The following is a 19,429-nucleotide window of genomic DNA, read 5'->3' as shown; positions in this document are numbered from 1 at the left end:
ACCTTTCTTTTAGGAGCAAAGTGGATCATATTTTCATATTTAAAAGTCATTTGCATTTTTTCTATAAACTTGACATCTTTTGCTCATATAGTGTTTTATACTCTTTGTCCACTTTAGAATATATTGAATGAACATGTCGTTAATTAATGTTCAATATAATTTAATGGCTGCACCTAGAACAGTTTGATTGAATGAATCTTCGGTACTAAATGTTCAGCTTTCTAAATTTCTGTTCTAGTTACAATTTAAGCCCAGAAAGATAGCTAAGACATGGCCTCTGACTTCAGAACTCAAGTGGAATAGAAACTAACTAGATGAAGAATAACATGTTAGGGACGCTATTCTAATGACATCCAAAGTGCTATGGGAAGGGAGGGAATGTGGTCCTGAATTCTGCCTAGGCTGGGTGGCACAGTTAGAGGAGGCTTTCCAGAGGCAATGCCCAGGCCTCAGAGGATGAACTGGAGTGGGCAGTGCATTTCCACAGAGGAAAGTGCAATTAATTTTCCACGTATGTTGTCTCTCCTTTTTTTTTTTTTTCCCCTTAAAAGGATCAGGCTCAAGTTCACTACAGATCACAAAACATGATGTCTTGTTGGCTACTTTAAAATCTAACCTGTCTGCTTTGGAGGACAAATTTCTGAAGGATCCCCACTGGAAGAAACTGCAACTGCTAAGGGATGAAATTGCCAATAGGGCAGAGTGGCCCCAAAACTCGGTGGATGTCACCTGGAGTTTTACCTCTCAAACCTTACTGTTGCTCTTGTGCTTGAAGGAAACCATGATCCACCTTGCAGCTGGTTTCAATCCAGGTAAACCCAACCCGAGGACTCCAGAAGCCGCCCCTGCCCTGAGCCCAGATACACTCAGTATCTCACAGCAGAAGACGGTCCAGTCAGCTTTACAGTTTGTGGTCACCTTGGGCGTCTGCCCATATCTCATGCCCGGTGTTGGAGTCCCCTTGAGATACAGGACTGAGTTTGGGGCTGTTGTTCAAGACGTGGTGTGTCTTGAGGCTGCCCCCGATGCAACCCGGAGACTGTATACCAGCTGCAGGGTCCTCCTGAATGTTGCTCAGCACGCATCTCTGGGGAGCTTGATTTTCTGCCGCCATTTTGGGGATGTTGCAGCAGGTCTGTGCCAACTGGGATTCTGCCCAACCAAGAGAAAATCACTAAAACCTGAAGAAGAGGTAAAATATATGTTGAGAGAGACAGAGTCTGTGGGTGTGTCTGTGCGAATCTGTATGAATATGTGTACATATTTGTGTGTGGTTGTTACAAAAAATAACTCTTACTTCTTTGGAAAGGGACTGATGGAAAGAGAGTTCCTACTGAATGTCAAAGCATACCCAGTAGATAAATGAATCTTTTTAGAGGGTTGGAGCTTTATTAGATGCTAGTCCTTTGCCCACTTGGAGAGTCCATTTCACCTGTCCCTTCTTGTCATTCTATGGAACAGCTATCACAGGCTATTTCTTTGAGCCTCTGTTTCCTTTTTTATAAAATTGTATAGTAAGACCTGCCTTGGAAAGAGGTTGTGAGGATTAAGGTTAATGTGGGTAAAGTACCTAGCCCAATCCCCAATAATGCTCATCAAAATATAATTACTACCGATATTAGTATTAAGCTGTTCATAACTCCTTCATTAAGTTCTTGGGAGGATTAAATGAGGTAAAGTAGGTAAAGCACCTGGTACACTGCATAATTCAGTCAATGTTTGTTGTTATTAGGAGTTAGGGGTATGTGCCTGTGTTTTACTGACACTCAGTAGGTCAGGATTTAGTATCTGGACCATAAAGGTACTGTGGAAGTTACGGAAGCATAAGACATGTCCTTTTCTCAAACAGCTCCCACATTAATTGAGGAGACAAGTCTCACAAATATAACATTTCAGGGACTCCTACGCCCCCATGAGGGGACCACTAGCATCTGCGTAGGAACCTGGCCAGAAGAAACTGTTACTATATGAATGTAGTGAGGGTCAGTGTAGTTCATATGCAGGGTAATTCCTTAGCCACTGCCGCCAGATCTCGTAATGCCCACCACCTCATTCTCTGTCACCTTTCTATGTCATCTTCCAACTTGTTTCTTTTTGTTCCCCTTTTTTTTAAAAAAAAATCCTCATCCGAGGATATGTTTATTGATTTGTAGAGAGAGAGGAAGGAAGAGAGAGAGGGAAACATTGATGTGAAAGAGAAACATCGATCAATCAGTTGCCTTCTGTACATGCCCAACCTTTGCTGTAGGGGTTGACACTCCAACCAACTGAGCCACCCTGCTAGGACTGTTGGTTCCCTTTTCCATTCTCTCTCCTGGCTGTGCTCACAAACATTTACCTAAACCCACTCTCATTGGAGCAATGACAGGAATTTATGAGCTCTCCCACTGCCTTTGTTCTGTGGAGCAGAGCGTCATGCTCTTTACGACAGGGTGTGAGTCATGACAGTTCTATCTGGACTTCTGAGATAGGGGCATCTGATCGACAGGTTTTATTAATATCACTGGGGCCAGGCAGTGCCCCAGGGGTCTCTGGCAGGAGAGACAAAAGAAAGGGAAAGACATAGAAAGGACCAAGTATGAAGGTGGGAGAAGTTGGCAGAAGGGGAAACATGACGGTGTCATCATGAAGCTGGACAAGTCCCAGCTATAGCTGCTGCCCTAAGCAGCTCCTGTACCTCCTTTTGCTAAATGGTAATGGGCAGCACACTGACTGCTTGACTGAGTTACTGAAGGGGGACAGTACTGTTGAGGCCCTGTGAATAGCACCCCTCTTTGCTGCCCAAGTTCTCAGTGAATTAAAAGACATTTAACAGAGTAAGAGAGATGTGAAAAGTAAAGACATCACCTTTAGCCCTGGCCCGGTGGCTCAGTTGTTTGGAACGTCATCCCATGCACCAACAAGTTGTGGGTTTGATCCCAGGTCGGGGCGTGTATGAGAGGCAACGGATCAGTGTTTCTCTCTCTTTCTCTTCCTCTCTCTCCCTCCCTCCCTTCTTTCCTCTCTCTAAAATCAGTAAAAAATTAAAACAAACATTACTCATAAGTTCAGAGTTGGAGGATATTGCTTCCAGATGGAGACAAATGAGCTTCCCAACAGTGAATTCCAGAATCAGACACTCTTACTACTCCCCCAGTTTTAAGGAGGGCTGGACAACTGCAGTGCCTCTGCTGCATGGCAGGGGCTGTGCCTCTGTAAAACGCACAGCCAGGAAGAGCAGACAGAATGTGCACTTGCTCTGAAGAGGTAGAAGAGGAACGAGCTGAGCTGTGCATGACAAAACTAGCCAATAAGTAAGCTTATTCCAGACTCACCATTGAGGTAAGTCAATAAGCTCTGCTGCCCAGAGTTGAGTGCGGGGATGGAAAGAGGCCAGGAGTGTGTCTATAGTGTGGCTTCCTCCAGGCGGCAGGATGAAGAAGCCTTCTTCCCTCTCCCCTCACAAGTGTCTGGACAGTATTGTAAAATATTACCTTCGATTGCCTGCCTGCTTTTTATTCTGCAAAAGACAAGTACCTGTTTTTTTAGGTGTTAACTGAAGAGGAAAGAGCCCTATCTAGGGAGGCCTTGAGAGACATCTTGGATCAAGTGTATCAACCATTAGCAGTTCGAGAATTACTTATCCTCCAGGGAGGACCACCCCAGGTTGGTATTCAGGCCTAGGGACTCTCGTGGGTGAATCATTAATTATAATGTGCAGTCTTCTGGGAGTGGGCCTTCTCCTGGGAAATTTGATAATCTAGTTAAATCTCATTTCATCTCTTAGATCATTACATGGTATTTGGAAAACTAAATTTCACTGATCCTTAGGATAATTTAAAAGGATTTTTTTAAAATATATATTTTATTGATTTTTTACAGAGAGGAAGATAGAGGGACAGAGAGTTAGAAACATCAATGAGAGAGAAACATTGATCAGCCGCCTCCTACACACCCCCCTACCGGGGATGTGCCCGCAACCAAGGTACATGCCCCTGACCGGAACCGAACCCGGGACCCCTCAGTCCGCAAGCCAACGCTCTATCCACTGAGCCAAACCGGTTTTGGCATAAAAGGATTTTTCTTTTAGTGAAATGATGGACACTGTTCCCAAGAATATGGTAGTTTTATTTAAAATATATTTTATCCATTCTGAAACTAGATATTTTTAAACTAAAATTTGGCTATTTGACAGTACATTCTTTTAGAAGAAATATTTGAATATCTTATTTTTTAATGGAGTATTTGAAGTCAAGAAATTAAATTTAGAGCTGTTGCCCTAGTTGGTTTGGCTCGGTGGATAGAGCGTCAGCCTGCAGGTCCCGGGTTCGATTCCGGCCAAGGGCACATGCCCGGGTTGTGGTCTCGGTCCCCAGTGGGGGGCGTGCAGGAGGCAGCCTATCAATGATTCTCTTTCATCATTGATGTTTCTATCTCTCTCTCCCTCTCCATTCCTCTCTGAAATAAATAAAAATATATTAAAAAAAATAAAATTAGAGCTGTTATTGGGACTATTCTTAGCTCCTTTGAAAAAAAATGTAATAGTATATATTCTACTAGGCATGTGATAATTCTTTTTTTTCTTACAAATACTTATGTATCTGCAGTGACTGAATTTGGGGATGTAGATGGGAATTATCTATTTGCTTTAGGACCTAAAGTTTAGTTATCATTCTAGGTGAGTAAAGCGTGAGGGGCCAAAGGAATTGGCTGTAGGTTAGGAACAAGGACCAGCTGAAACTGGAGACAAAGATATCTCCCAACTGAAGTCATTTTCATCTCATCCCCAGAGCATTACTATAGCTCACCCCCCATACACTCTGCTTCTCTGAATAAATTCACAGTTTGCCAGATTAAAACAAATGCATTCTACTGATAATGTGGTAAAAAGCAGAGACTCTGGAGTTAGGCATACTAGAATTCAACCCCAGTGTGCAGCTGTATGAATTAATAAACCTTTCCATCCCTCACTTCCCTTATCCATAAAATGGGATGACAGCAGTGCCTTTTTATAAGTCCCTTTTGAGATTATGTGGGAGGTTCTTAACAAGAAATGGTAATTTTTACTCCTCCATAAGTATAAGAGAGAGGACAGGTTAGTTAGGATTGTTTCTTTCACTAATTTTGGGCTCACAAGTGCCCAAAAATGGTTAACATTTTTGCTCAAAATAAGGGACACCAAGTCTGTTTGTTCATGATGGCTCCACATAGCTCTCAAAAAGGAGCCCTTGATGAAATCCACCTCTTGCCTGAAATTGCTGTGTCACAAGGAATCATAGTAGGTAAGACCTTGGAGGCAAGATTAGAGTGCCTGCCCTCTCTCTGTTGTGAACTGTCCTGGTGGTGAGGAGTGTTCAGAAGAATCTTCTTTGGAAGCTAGATTCAACTGGAAGGACTGCATTCAGAGACTGGCCACATGAACCCTGTGTTCCCCAAATCTGTTTTATTCATTGATGTGTTTGTCTATTTCTGGGTTTGAAACTTCACTTGCTGTTTCACTTGAAGTTTTACTGTATTTTTACTTTTTTAAAATGAGGAAGAAGGTTTTGTAAAGGAAAAAAATTTCTTTTGAAGTCTGTACAGCATACTATTTATTGTCAGTCTGTCTCATTATATATGTTTTAATAATTTCTACACATCCCATCTATTTCATTGACATTCAGTTCATACCTTTCCCTTCCTTTTCAGTCCTGCACAGATGTGAAGACACAAGTTAGATGTCGGGCCCCCGCTTGGCTTCGGCGTCTGTGTGGGCAGCTGCTCTCTGAAAGGTTGATGAGATCCAGTGGTGTTCAGGCAGTGGTCCGGGGCATTTTGGAAGGAGCAGGTGGTAAGAAAGAAAATGTTTCTGTTACTTTAGTATCCATTTTCCTTAAAGTCAGAGTGAATTACTGATCTTTAACATTTGCCTTTAAACTTGATTGAGACTATATGTGTCTTTGTGGAGATTAAGGAACTTAGACTTGGAATTCAAACCTTAATGAATTTCTTTTCCAAAGAAACTATTTTCTTGCCATTTTTCTAAAACAGTCGTGATACACTGCTCACATTGTTTGAATGATATTGTTGGCTATTTCAAATGAATTGTAATATCAGAGGAAAACATTGCACAGAAAGTTTAAGTAAAACCCTAAAGAAAATGTGAAATTCTCAGTGGGAAAAGGCTTTGTAGCAGGGTGCTAAGAGGACTTTGCCTCAGGACTTAAAACACAAAAGAGTTATCTTGAAGCTACACATACCTTAGAGATACACACTTTGGGATGAAGTTTTAGATTTATTTCCACGCCCTGGCCAGATAGCTCAGTTGGTTAGAGTGTTGTCCTGATATGCCAAGGTTGAGGGTTCAATTCCCGATCAGGGCACATATAAGAAAAGGGAACATACAAGAATGAACCAGTGAATACACACATAAGTGGAACAGCAAATTGATGTTTCTCTCTTTCTCCCTCCCTCTCTTAATTCTCCCTTCTCCTCTCTCTCTAAAAATTAATTTAAAAAACTTTCAAGAATAGTTAAAAATAGCTCTAGCTGGTTTGGCTCAGTAGACAGAGCATCAGCCTGTGGACTGAAGAGTCCTGTGTTCGATTCTGGTCAAGGGCACATGCCTGGGTTGCGGGCTCGATCCCCAGTTAGGGGCGTGCAAGAGGCAGTCAATCAATGATTCTCTCTCATCATTGATGTTTCTATCTCTCTCTCTCCCTCTCCCTTTCTCTTTGAAATCAATAAAAAAAGAAAAAAAAAAAAAACAACAAGAAAAATCTCAAATAAACAATTTTTTTAAATATAGTTAAAAATAAATAATGAAGAAAGAATACAGTTCAGTGGTTTTTAGTATATTCACAAAGTTGTGTAGCTATTACTAATATCTAATTCCAAACATTTTTCTTTAATTAATTTTATTTTTTACATAAAAAGTTCAGTAAAAATTGGATAAAGTAGAGTGATTTTAAGCAGTAAAGCAATCTTATCAACATAGCACAAGGCTGGCCAAAACCACAAGGCAGCCTGCTTTGGAATATTTACATGATAACAAATTAAACCTTGCAGGAGATCTTCAACCGTCCTTACAAAGTCTGCCTGTGATTCTAGCATGTAAAGGCTAAAAGCAAAACAAAAAACCAACAAAAACCAGGAAAAAACAAACATTATTTTCAATATATTCACATATATATTAAAATATAATACAGGTCATCAGGGTAGAGGTTGTGCTTGGGGATGCACATGGTCTGTGGGCCGACAGCACCGCCATAGTTCTAAACATTTTTATCATTATCCCCCCCAAACCCCTCATACTCAGCAATTACTCCCTGGGTCCCCTCCTCCAGTTCCTTGTAAGCACTAACCTACTTTCTGTCTCAGTGAATTTGCCTGTTCTGGATATTTCATCCAAATGGAATGAATGATGCAGTTTGTGATCTTTGTGTTTGGCTTCTTTCACTTAGCTTCTTTTTATTTTTTATTTTTTTAGGTTTAGTCATGTTGTACATGAATCAGCCCTTTATTCCTTTTTATGACTGAATTGTATGCATATGCCTGGTAATTTTTAAAGTGTTGTTTTTTTTTTATCCTCACCCAAGAATACTTTTTCCTTTGGTTTTTAGAGAGATAGTGGGAGGGAGTGAGGAGAGAGGATGAGGAAGAGGGAGAGGGAGAGGGAGAGGGAGAGGGAGAAACATTGATGTGAGAGAGACACATCAATTGGTTGCCTCCCCCTTAATCCCTGACTGGGGGCCCTGGATTGAACCTGCAACCAGGGTACATGCCCTTGACCTGGAATCGAATCTGTGACCTTTTGATCCACGGGCCCACACTCTAACCACTGAGAAAACCCAGCCAGGGCTATCTCAAATTTTTAGGACCTTACCTGGGAGACTGCTGTGAGTTTTTGACATGTCTATTCATTGCTGACAGCTGGGGCAGCTGGTGGGAGTGATGCGGAGGCAACAGCTGCTGACTGGAAAAAGTGTGACTTGATTGCAAAGATTTTGGCCTCTTGTCCCCAGCAGTCTCTTTCACCAGAGGACTACTATAGAGATACCTGCCCGCAGGTAAATCATTTTGTTTCTTTTGAAAGTTTGAGGATTTTCTGCTTATTTACAGAAAGAGGATTTTTAATGTTCCTCTAATATTGAGGTAAAAGCAATATAATATTTAAGTTTATTGTTCATTGAGCAACCTTCTTAATAAGTGAATTGAAAACCGGTTGGAGACACAGACCTATTGTTAGGTTCAAGTACACTTCATCACTATTAGATAAGTAAGTAGGCCACCCAGCTTACTGTCAGAGTTGGGCTATAAAACTAAAGTTTTATCTTATTCCTTATCTTTTCTGTGTGTTTTTAATTAGCTAAAAAATAGGTATTAAATAAATAAGGTAAATTAATATGACACATAATTTAAAAAGCACAAAAGAGTAAACAGAATTGTAAGTTTCCCTAGTCCCTCAGAAGTAGTCACTATTACCAATTTCTTGTTTATTTTCCAGAGATATTCTGTGTGTTATGTATATATAATTATATGTATTTGTATGTATATTTATAGTCTAATTTTCATCCAAATGATAACGTACTACACACACTGTTTTTCATTTTGCCTTTTTAACTTAACAATGTACCTTGAAGATCATTTCATATAGTCATTTCATATAGAGCTGCCTAATTCTTTTTCGTGGGTGCCTAGTATTGCATTACATTCATTAATAATTTGTACCATAATTTATTTAACCAGTCCCCTAATGGATATTTGAGTTGTTTTCATTATTTTGCTATTATAAACCATGCTACAGTTAATACTCATAAATCTTGTACATGTGCAAGTCCTACCATAGGAAAAATTCCTAGAAATGAAATGACCAGTCCAAAGGGTATATACAGTTAAATTTTTTTTTTACGAGTTTCAGTTCTTTATTGGCTTCCTACAGTTAAATTTGTAACTGATATTATTTATGTATCTGTTTTCCTACACTTTTGCCTATACAACATGCTACAAAACTTTTTTTATCTTTGCTAATCTGATAGGTGAAAAATGTGGAAGGAGTTTTCTTAATCAGTACTCCCCATGCAATTAAATGTAAGACATGGCTTTTGAAGTATAGTCCAAAGAAAGTAGTTCTTTGTTATGCTGATCAGGGTTCTCATGGGTAGGCATGCATGAGAACACAATATCACAATGTAAAGATTTTATAGTGAAATATACTGCATATAAATAATCTTACAGGACAAAGTTAGTAATTGCAATTATGAATAAATATTTCCTGAAACTAGCAGCTTTAGTTTCGGTACTTGACAAAAGGCTAAAATCAAGTCACAGGTTTCAGGCTTGCTGAGTCTTTCTGGCAGTGTCAGAGGTCACATACAGTTTTTGGGCAGAGATTCTCCTGCCTACAAAAAGTGCAAGAGTCACTTTTAAGTCAGGAACAGAAATATACTTTTCTATCAGTTGCTTTTAGAGTGTAGTAAACCCACCTAGGTACTGGAAATCTATGTTTGTCTTTGAGAAAATAGGCTGTTGTCTGGGATAATTCAAACACGACAGGCGATCTTTAGGCTCTAAATGTACTTACATACCTTGACCCAGTAATTTCATTTAGTGGTGCTTTTATAATAGCAAAATTTGGGGAAAAACAGAATGTCTAGATATTAGGAAATAATTTAACCCTTTGCACTCGCTTGCTTTTTTTCTCGAGCTGCTACCGATGCTAACCGTGTCGAGTCACACTCGACATCCGAGTGCAAAAGGTTAATAAATTCTTACCTGCAGCTTGAATAGATATATATCACCATATAGTATTTTTGAGGAATTTATAACAGTACTAGGGGCCCAGTGCATGAATTCGTGCACCTTGAACTGTGGGCCGCAAGGCTGCGGTGGGCACAGGGGCGGGTCTCGGCCCATCCTCCACTCCCTTGCCCAGCTCCTCCCGCTGTGGCCCCGAGTCCCTTCTCTGCCTGAAGCCCTGCTCCCACGCGCAGACAGTGCTGGCCCCACTCACACCCACTGATGGCACAGAGCCATTGGGGCCAGCACCAGCAGGGGGTGCCAGCGCCAGATGGGACAGCGGTGTGGGGGAGCAAAGAATTTTCAGAATTTCCAGAGGCTTGCCCCGATGACAGCAACCAGCACCCTGCCTTGTCTGATGCCCCAGCTCACCTGTTCCATCATCCCGCCGGGGCTGACGCCATTTATGTTCCGCGCGCCTCCTGGTGGTCAGCGCATGTCATAGCGACCGGTTATTCGGTTGCTCGGTTGTTCTGCCGTTTGGTCTATTTGCATATTAGGGTTTTATATATATAGACAATATTTTAATAATATATACAACTGAATATTAAGTGTGGCTTCAATTAAAAAGAAAAAAGAATTATACAGAAATATATTGGAAAATGGCGACCGGGGATCTGATGTGAGTCAGCACCAGACACGCTTCCACTTCTCCTGGACCTGTTCGCTGCCTACACTCCCTAGATTCCACAACTCCACCCCTTCTCCTGCACCTCAGCCATGGATGAAAAAACTGACAATCATGCCTGCAGGGCTGATATTTGCATCTATAAGTGTGCATGCAGCCAAAGAAGAGGAATCCAAAAAGCAGCTAATGAAACCAGAGCAGCTCCCCATATATACTTCACCACCTCTTCAATCTAAATATGTTGAAGAGCAGCCTGGTAATTTACAAATGGGCTTTGCCTCCATCCACACTACAACTGGTCGTTATATTGGCTGGTGCAAGGGTGTTTATGTCTTTGTGAAAAATGGGATAATGGATACAGTTCAATTTGGAAAAGGTTCTAGATTTAAGAAAATTGCTTATCCATTGGGATTGGCCACTTTAGGAGCAACTGTTTGTTACCCAGTTCAGTCCGTAATAATTGCAAAGGTCACCGGGAAAAAGGCATATGCTACAAGTCAGAACATTTATGAAGCAGTTAAATCACTGTGGACAAAAAACAACGAAAAGGAGTCACTTCCTGAACCTAAAGAAAAAATTAAGCTAGAAAGCTCTGCTGAAATAGAAATACCTGCAAAAACAGCTCACAACCCAAAGCACTCAGTGGGTTTGCCAACAGAACTCAGATCTGAAATGAAGACAAAATCAGAATTCACCTCAGGTGCTACACAGTTTATGCCTGACCCCAAGCTCATGGATCATGGACAGTCCCATCCAGAAGATGTAGATATGTATAGCACTAGAAGCTGAAATAGTCTACGTAGAGAATTACAAGATGTGTGAAGTTCCAAATGATAATGAAAGAAATCATGTAATGGGTAATTGTGATGCATAGAGCATAATTTAAAGCAAATTTATCCCATACATCTTCTAATGTATAGTTTGACCAATCAAGGAAGTGATTAAAACACAAACAGAAAATACAATCGAAACAATATTAAATGATTGGTGAAGAGGCAGAGGTAGTAGTATTAAGATGCATTTGATGACTTAAGGGTGTTTATAAACAAAAAATAGAGTAAATATGTGAACAATTATGAGACTAAGATCTGAAAAAAATGTATGTACTTATACACACATATATTTGCTTTAGCTTTTTCTCACTATCAATTCCCAACTTGTGACATTAATGTCAGCTAAATTAGAATGGTTTGTGGAAGGATATTTTCTCTATCCTTCTCTTTTTTCATTTCCCAGAGCAGGAATAAAATATCCATATTTTATGACAAAAAAAAAAAAAAAAGAAATATATTGGAAAAAATACACCACAAATGATTATTAGTGATTTAGGAAGATTTAATTTTATTCTCAAAACGTTATTTTCTAGATTTTCCACAATGAGCATGTAGTTTATATATTTTATAAAATTATTTAATGAAAACATAGTCTCTTCAGTTCTCATAACCTTTGATACTGGGTTGTTAAATTTTAAAAAACCGATTTTGTTGAATCAGTGTTATTTCAGTGAGTTTATTTTTTGGCCTAAAGAAATTAGTGCTTTTTCTTCTTAGTTAATGTAATGCCCCTTGTAAAGAGGCTGGTATTTATTTACTTCATATACTTTTTCTTTTAGATCCTGGATTTATTTCACTTTCAGGATAAATTAACAGCACGACAATTTCAGAGAATTGCCACCACTACCTTCCTAACTATGTCAAGAGAACGCCCACAATTGGCAGCAAAGTATTTGCTTCAGCCAGTGTTAGCGCCTCTTCATCGATGTTTGAATACAGCAGGTAAAGGAGGAAGTCTGGTGGTTGGGTGCCTCTCTAAAGGATCTTCTTCAGTGTGTCAGGTTTAAATGACTTCAGTCTGTGGTATATCAGTGACTTTAGTTTTACCTTTTTCTCCCCCAACGTTTTATTTTGAAAAATCCAGTTCACAAAAGTTCTAAGAAGATACAGTGAACCTAGATTGACCAACGGTTATTTTTTGGCCACATTTGCTTTATCTTTCTCTTTCGATACGTGTACATTTTTTTCTAAAACATTTGAGAGTTGTAGACATCATCTAATATACAGACTTTATTCAGATTTCTCTAACTGTCCCAAGAATTTCTTTTATAACTTTTTTAAAAATCCAGAATCCAGCCAAGAATCATGCATTACATTCCCTTATGTCTTTTTAGTTTCCTTTAATATAGAATACTTCTCCAGTTTTTTGTTTGTCTTTCACCACCATATTTTTGAAGAGCCTAGGTTATAGAATATTTCTTAATTTGTATTTGTTTAATTGTTTCCTCATGATTAGATCCAGGTTAAACATTTTGGCAGGAATACTACATAGGATGATGGTTCTTTTTTCAGTCTCCATCAGATTAAGGGACATATGTTATCACTTTATCCCGTTATTAGCAATGTTATATTTGATAATTTAGTTAACATAGTAGCACACAGATTTCTCCGTTGTAAAATACTGTCTTCCCTATGTAATTAATAAGTAAGCTATGTCATGGTAGTCTGAGACTGTGTGATAGTCTCTGTGAATACTGTTTCCCAATAGTCTTTCATACTATGGTTTAAAATCCATTGATGTCTTACCAGTAAAATGGTGACTATTTCTTTTGTTATTTCTATTTTGTTAGTTGGTATTCTTCTGTAAAGAAGAGCTTCTCTTTCTTCCTGTCTCGCCCCTTTAAGAAATTATTATTTAAATATCAGTATAGATATTTAGATTATTTTTTAATTGGTTACCAAACATTTCTGTCATTCATTTTGATGCTCAGATTTTCCTTTACTTGGCCAGTGTTTAGTTCTGTTTTAATGTCTTAAAAGATTGACATTTTCAACATTTTCCTTAGTATGTATAGCTTTATTGAGTTTAATGCTGGGATACTGAGTATCATTATAGCACTCTTGGTGATTAAAAAACATTTTTTCTAGTTAGTAGTTCCTAAGGTTAATAATGAAGAAAAAATGTTGGATGTTATGGTTAAACCAAATTTAGGTCTGTGTAGACTGTGTGGAAGTCATTTTGTAGTGTGAATTTTTCTGGGTGTACTAGTATGTGGTAGGAGATGTGGAGTCATGGAGAAAGTCTGATCCTTTTGCATAGTAAAACTTCACCAGACTCAGCCTTGGTGAAGTGAAATTAATCAGACATGACAAACATGATAGTTTAGTAAATACTTAAATTTCCTTTGTATGTTTAATAGGAATCTATCATAGAATCAGTATATTCTTCAAAAAATGGCAAAAAAAAAATGACATGCTATTTCTGTTGGCTTGAGTGTGGGTAATTTTGGTTTTTGTTCTCTAGAGATTCCAGAGAGTGACATGGTGCCAGGGACCATTTTGGTGACAGAAGAAGAACTTAGTAGATGTATTGAGGATGTATTTAAGGTTGGTAATTTGAGTCACTAATGTTTTTAGCTAATATTTTTACTTAGTCTTTAAAAATAATTTTGCCTTTTTAATTGGTTCTTTAAGAATTGGAATGGTTAGTCTTAAATTATTCCAAATCATCAAAATCTTTTCACTTTTTGAAACTGGAAACTATAAGCTGTTAATGAAAAAAAACTGGTACATTTTGAAACCATCAGTTTTCATCATTTATCTGAATGTTAAGCAGTTTATATTCTCTAACTAGCACATGCCATTGATGAAAGCATGCCTTTTAAAGAAATTGACAGAGGCATTTACAATACTGTAGGCTTCCTAAAGTGTATGAACATTTTGAATCTACTTTATAACTTTTGATAAAATTACCATCATAAAGAAGTCTGAATAAATGGATCCTGCAAATGACTACCTAAAAATATACTGAAAATGAAAAAAAAGTAAATTGTATATCCTCTATGATTATATGATATATATGAAATACATATTTTTAGTCAAAAATAAAATCCATTGTGTTAGGCTTGAGGTAAAGATTCTTTTTTAAGTTTATTTCAATAAATTTATAAATGAAAAATATTTACAAGAATAAACAGCTTTCAAAACTATGCTCCATGTAAAAAGGTATAGCCACTTTGGAAAATAGTTTGGCAGTTCCTCACAAAATTAAACCTGGAGTTATGTGACCCAGAAGTTCCACTCCTAGGTGTGTACCCAAGAAAAATGAAAACATGTTCACATAAAAATCTGTACAAGAATATTCATAGCAGCACTATTCATAATAGCCCAGATATGGAAACAACCCAAAGTCTATCAATAGATGAATGGATAAACAAATGTGGTATGTTTACATAATAGACTACTTTTTTAGCCATAAAAAGGAGTGGAATATGGATACATACCACAATATAGATGAATTTAAAAATTATAATTTAAGCCCTAGTTGGTTTGGCTCAGTGGATAGAGCGTCGGCCTGCGGACTGAAGGGTCCTGGGTTCAATTTCGGTTAAGGGCACTTTATCTCGGTTGCAGGCTCCTCCCTGACCCGAGTTCTGGTCGGGGCTTGTGCAGGAGGCAACCAATCGATGTGTCTCTCTCACATCAGTGTTTCTCTGTCTTTCCCTTTTTCTTCCACTCTCCCTAAAAATCAATGGGAAAATATCCTCGGATGAGGATTAAAAAATATAATTTATGATTTAAAATATTTAAAAAGAAGCCAGAGCCGAAACCGGTTTGGCTCAGTGGATAGAGCGTCGGCCTGCGGGCTCAAGGATCCCAGGTTCGATTCCGGTCAAGAGCATGTACCTTGGTTGCGGGCACATCCCCAGTAGAGGGGTGTGCAAGAGGCAGCTGATCGATGTTTCTCTGTCATCGATGTTTCTAACTCTCTATCCCTCTCTCTTCCTCTCTGTAAAAAAATCAATACGATATATATTTAAAAAGAAGCCAGACACAAAAGACCACACATTGTATGATTCGATCTATCTGAAATGTTCAGGATAGGTAGATTCATAGAAATAGAAAGTAGGTTAGTGGTCGCTAGGGGTTGTAGATAGAGAATTGGGAGTAGCTGCTAATGGGTATTGGGTTTCTTTTTGAGGTAAGGGAAATATTCTTGGATTAGATAGTGGTGATTGTTATACAACCTTGTGAATATTCTAAAAGCTACTGGATTGCATATTTTAAGAGAGTGAATTTTATGGCATGTGAGTTATATCTCAATAATTTAAAAATTTATATTCTACATATCTCATTTCTATGGTAGTAAATTAAACATTTTTATTTATTTATTTTTTAATATTTTTTAAAATTGATTTCAGAGAGGAATGTAGAGGGAGAGAGAGATAGAAACATCAATGATGAGAGAGAATCATTGATTGGCTATCTCCTGCACACCCACTACTGGGGATCGAGCCCGCAATCTGGGCATGTGCCTTTGACCAGAATAAAACCAGGGACCCTTCAGTCCGCAGGCTGACACTCTATCCACTGAGCTAACCCAGCTAGGGCATAAATGAAACATTTTTAGAGTAAATTTTCAAATTTTAGTTTATTATGAAATAGTTCAAACATACAAAAAATATGAAGAGTAAAACACTCATGCACCCATCACTCAGCTGAAATTCTCTACTTGAAAGGATTACTATCCTGAATTTGTACTTACTATCTCTTAAGCTATTTGTAGTATCATTGTACATGATTTTAAATTTATTTTAATGGCATTGCAATGTATGTGACATTAATTCATTAATTTTCACCACTAGATGTAATTACATTATGTGACTATATCACCATATATTTGTTTATTTTTCTATTGGTATTTGAGTTATTTCCATAGAGTTTTTGCTAATCTGTTTGGTACATTAGTTTTGACTAGAGGCCCAGTGCACGAAATTCGTGCGCAGGGTGTGTGTCCCTCAGCCCAGCCTGCACCCTCTCCAATCCAGGACTGCTGGCTCCCAACTGCTCGCCTGCCTGCCTTCCTGATTGCCCCTAACCATTCTGCCTGCCAGCCTGATCACCCTCTAACCACTCCTCTGCCAGCCTGATTGCCCCTAACTGCCATCCCCTGCAGGCCTGATCACCCCTAACTGCCCTCCCCTGCAGGCCTGGTCACCCCTAACTGCCCTCCCCTGCAGGCCTGGTCCTCCCCAACTGCTCTTCCCTGCAGGCCTGGATCCCCCTCAACTGCCCTTCCCTGCAGGCCCGGTCGCCCCCAACTTCCCTCCTCTGCTGGCCTGGTCTCCTCTAACTGCCCTCCCCTGCAGGCTTGATCACCCCCAACTTCCCTCCCTTGCAGGCCTGGTCCCTCCTAACTGTCCTCCCCTGCTGGCCATCTTGTGGTGGCCATCTTGTGCCCACATGGGAGCAGCCATCTTTGACCACATGGGGGCAGCCATCTTGTGTTGGAGTGATGGTCAATTTGCAAATTACTGTTTTATTAAATAGGATTAGCAGTTAGTTCTCTTATTACTAGTGAGGTTAAGCATTACTTTGTGCTTTAAGTTCATTCTGTAAATTGTTCATTTTTTCACTTCTGTAAATTGTTCATATAGTTTGTCCATTAAAAATTGTGTTATTGGCCTCTTTTAGAGTACTTTCTTTTTTAAAACAGCTTTATTGAGGTATACTTTACAGAACATAAAATAATATTTTAATTGTACAATTCAATGATTGTTAGTAAATTTACAGAGTTGTAAAACTATTACAATATAGTTTTAGAACATTTCCATCACCCCCCAAAGATGCCTTGTGCCTATTTACAATCACTTCCTCTTCCCACTCTCAGCCCCAGGCAACCACTAATCTGCTCTCTGCCTCACTGGATTTGCCTTTTGGGGATATTTTGTATGAGGGAATCATGCGGTATGTGCTCTTTTGTGTTTTGTGGCTGGCTTCTCTTAGCATAATGTTTCTGAGGTTCATATGTTGCATATATCAATATTTTGTCTCTTTTTTTTGTTAAGTAATATTCTATTGTATGACTATATCACATTTTGTTCATCTGTTCATTAGTTGATGGACGTTTGGATGTAGAGTAAAATATTTTAAAAACAGCTGTATAAGATGTAATTCACATATTGTATAGTTCACTCATTTAATGTATGCACATCAGTGGTTTGTTTTTTTTTACATCAGTGGTTTTTTAATATATTCACAGATTTGTGCAGCTGTCCTCACTATCTTATTTTAGGATATTTCATTACCCAAAATGAAACCCCACACCACTCCCAAATCCTACTATTGCCCCCCAGATGGAGGGAAATCCACTTCTAGTTTGGTGAATTAAAACCTCCTGGAGAGGCAAGCAAAACAGTTTGGCGTAGACACTTGATTATGCACAAGGATTGGGACTATCGTGAAAGCAGAAGGGGTGTAGAAGGGTAATTATTCTCTCTACAAGGTTTTGGCAACTCAGCTGCAGTGGGAAAACAGAGGACATGTGTATGTTGGAGGGAAATGGTAAACACTGTGTAAAATTTAGCTACAAAGGATGTGTCTTTATTAACTTTCTGCTAATACTAAATTATAGAGTACAGCCCAACGGCAGGAAATAAGGAAAACATCTGGGATGGTTGAATTGATTCAGCAACTCACTGGGTAACAAGAGGGTGTTTAATTTTAGAGAGGCACTTGGGAACATTTCCAGCTCTGGTTGTCTCTCTCTCACTTTTCTTTTCTTTTTAACAGATTTATTGAGATATAATTCACATACCACACGACTCACACATTTAAAATGTTCAGTTCAGCTCTCTGAATGAAAATTTTATGGTGGGAACAATGACAAGGGAAGGCCTTTCTGCGCTTGCATCCTTCATACACACAGCGAGTGGAGCCGTATGGCTCTGGTGGGCCAAGTGGGAAGTTCTCACCAATAGAGGTGTAAATATAGGTGCTAGTGGAATTGAATTGAAAGTTGGCAGAGTTACTTCTACTTCATCTGCATAATAATCCTCATCATTTCTGTGTGTGTACCTTACCTCTGGTAAAATTATCTAAGCCAAAAAAGGGATATGCAGCTCAAATAACTTTTAGTTCATTGGCTTCCTATTCTGTTTCCTCCGACTCTGAATGTCTGGGACCCAAGCCCTAAAATGCTGAAATTCTTTTGTCCTCCCTGGTATGAGAGAGATAAATGGTCTTTCTTTGCCTACAGGGGTGAAGAGAGGTTTAGACTGCACAGAGATTGGTTCTGGGTAAGGTAGGATAAGATAATTCCACTTCTTTCTGATTTGGATATTTTATTGGTTTTAAGAGAACTGGCCAGAATCTGATATTGGACTTGGGTTGGAGGAGGAGTGGGGTTAAGTATGGGATGTTTCCTTTTAGTATTCCTTATAGTACTTGCCAGACTCCCTAAAGGTGGAAGAAATTTTAGGGTAGGAAAGGCTAGAAGATAACTAATTATTTTATTTTCCTCATTTCTCATTTCCATCATCTTTTCTTCTTTCTGTCTTACTCTCACTCTTTCTGTATTTAGAAAAGATAATATTTGCACATGGTGTAAGTTTAAGAAGTACAAAAGGCTTTAAGTTACTCTCCCTCTCATCTGTGGCTGTTCCGTAAAGGCAGTCATTCTTTCTGGATGTTTCCATCTTTAGTTGAACTGTGGCCTTGAATAACATGCAAAGGACTGAAAGAAGCGCCCTTCAAAGCTGTGGGATATGCAAGTGTTAGATTTTCAAAATGCTGCAGTTCAGATTCTGGTATAGTGTCGTGACAAGCACCTACCCTTTTGAGTCAAACAGACCTTGATTAGAATCTGGCTCCAGGGTTGACTATCAATGTGACTTTAGGTGATGTATTTAACACGAGTTGTGGGGGTGAATAAGGTAAATTTTGGTAGGTTCATTGTATGCTTTAATACATAATAGGTACTCAAAAACTCAGTTCCTTCTTGGTTCAGGGAAATTCTTATTTTAAAGGATAATTTTATGCAATATGCTCTGAAAACATGAATAGTACAAAATGCTATATTAGGTAACTTGTCCTGTTCTTCTGCCTCTTACAAGTCTTATTGAAACTCAGTAAGTACATTCGAAGTTCTGGAACATTACTATCAAAAGGATCACTGTGATATTTTAGAAGGCAGCATTTAGCTAGTTTAATACTTAACAGGAGTAAAATCAAGTTTCAGCCTGTACTGGATTTCAATGTTAGGATTAAGTCA

General features: G+C 38.8%; 2 protein-coding genes across 2 annotated transcripts in view; both read left to right on the top strand.

Annotated features, from left to right (window-relative positions):
- The window catches only part of TANGO6 (transport and golgi organization 6 homolog), a 142,435-nt gene that overhangs the window by 5,619 nt on the left and 117,387 nt on the right, over positions 1 to 19,429 (top strand). The window contains exons 2-7 of the mRNA XM_008139950.3: positions 552 to 1,192; positions 3,529 to 3,645; positions 5,668 to 5,809; positions 7,891 to 8,027; positions 11,997 to 12,159; positions 13,682 to 13,764. Of these exons, the coding sequence (XP_008138172.2) occupies positions 552 to 1,192; positions 3,529 to 3,645; positions 5,668 to 5,809; positions 7,891 to 8,027; positions 11,997 to 12,159; positions 13,682 to 13,764 (1,283 nt within the window). The remainder of the gene's footprint in view (positions 1 to 551; positions 1,193 to 3,528; positions 3,646 to 5,667; positions 5,810 to 7,890; positions 8,028 to 11,996; positions 12,160 to 13,681; positions 13,765 to 19,429) is intronic.
- Positions 10,481 to 11,648, top strand: LOC129147680 (MICOS complex subunit MIC27-like). The gene has a single exon (XM_054710761.1). It carries the CDS (start codon positions 10,481 to 10,483, stop codon positions 11,171 to 11,173), a length of 693 nt encoding a protein of 230 aa, XP_054566736.1. The 3' UTR covers positions 11,174 to 11,648.

This window comes from Eptesicus fuscus, chromosome 21 (genome assembly GCF_027574615.1).
Source record: "Eptesicus fuscus isolate TK198812 chromosome 21, DD_ASM_mEF_20220401, whole genome shotgun sequence".
Classification (NCBI taxonomy): Eukaryota; Metazoa; Chordata; class Mammalia; order Chiroptera; family Vespertilionidae; genus Eptesicus; species Eptesicus fuscus.
The sequence above is the reverse complement of the archived record's forward strand: the minus strand, read 5'-3'. Positions and strand labels throughout refer to the sequence as shown.

What these genes read in the sequence shown, in the direction of transcription:
- LOC129147680 (XM_054710761.1), top strand. Translation starts at nt 10,481, where the DNA reads ATGAAAAAACTGACAATCATGCCTGCAGGGCTGATATTTGCATCTATA.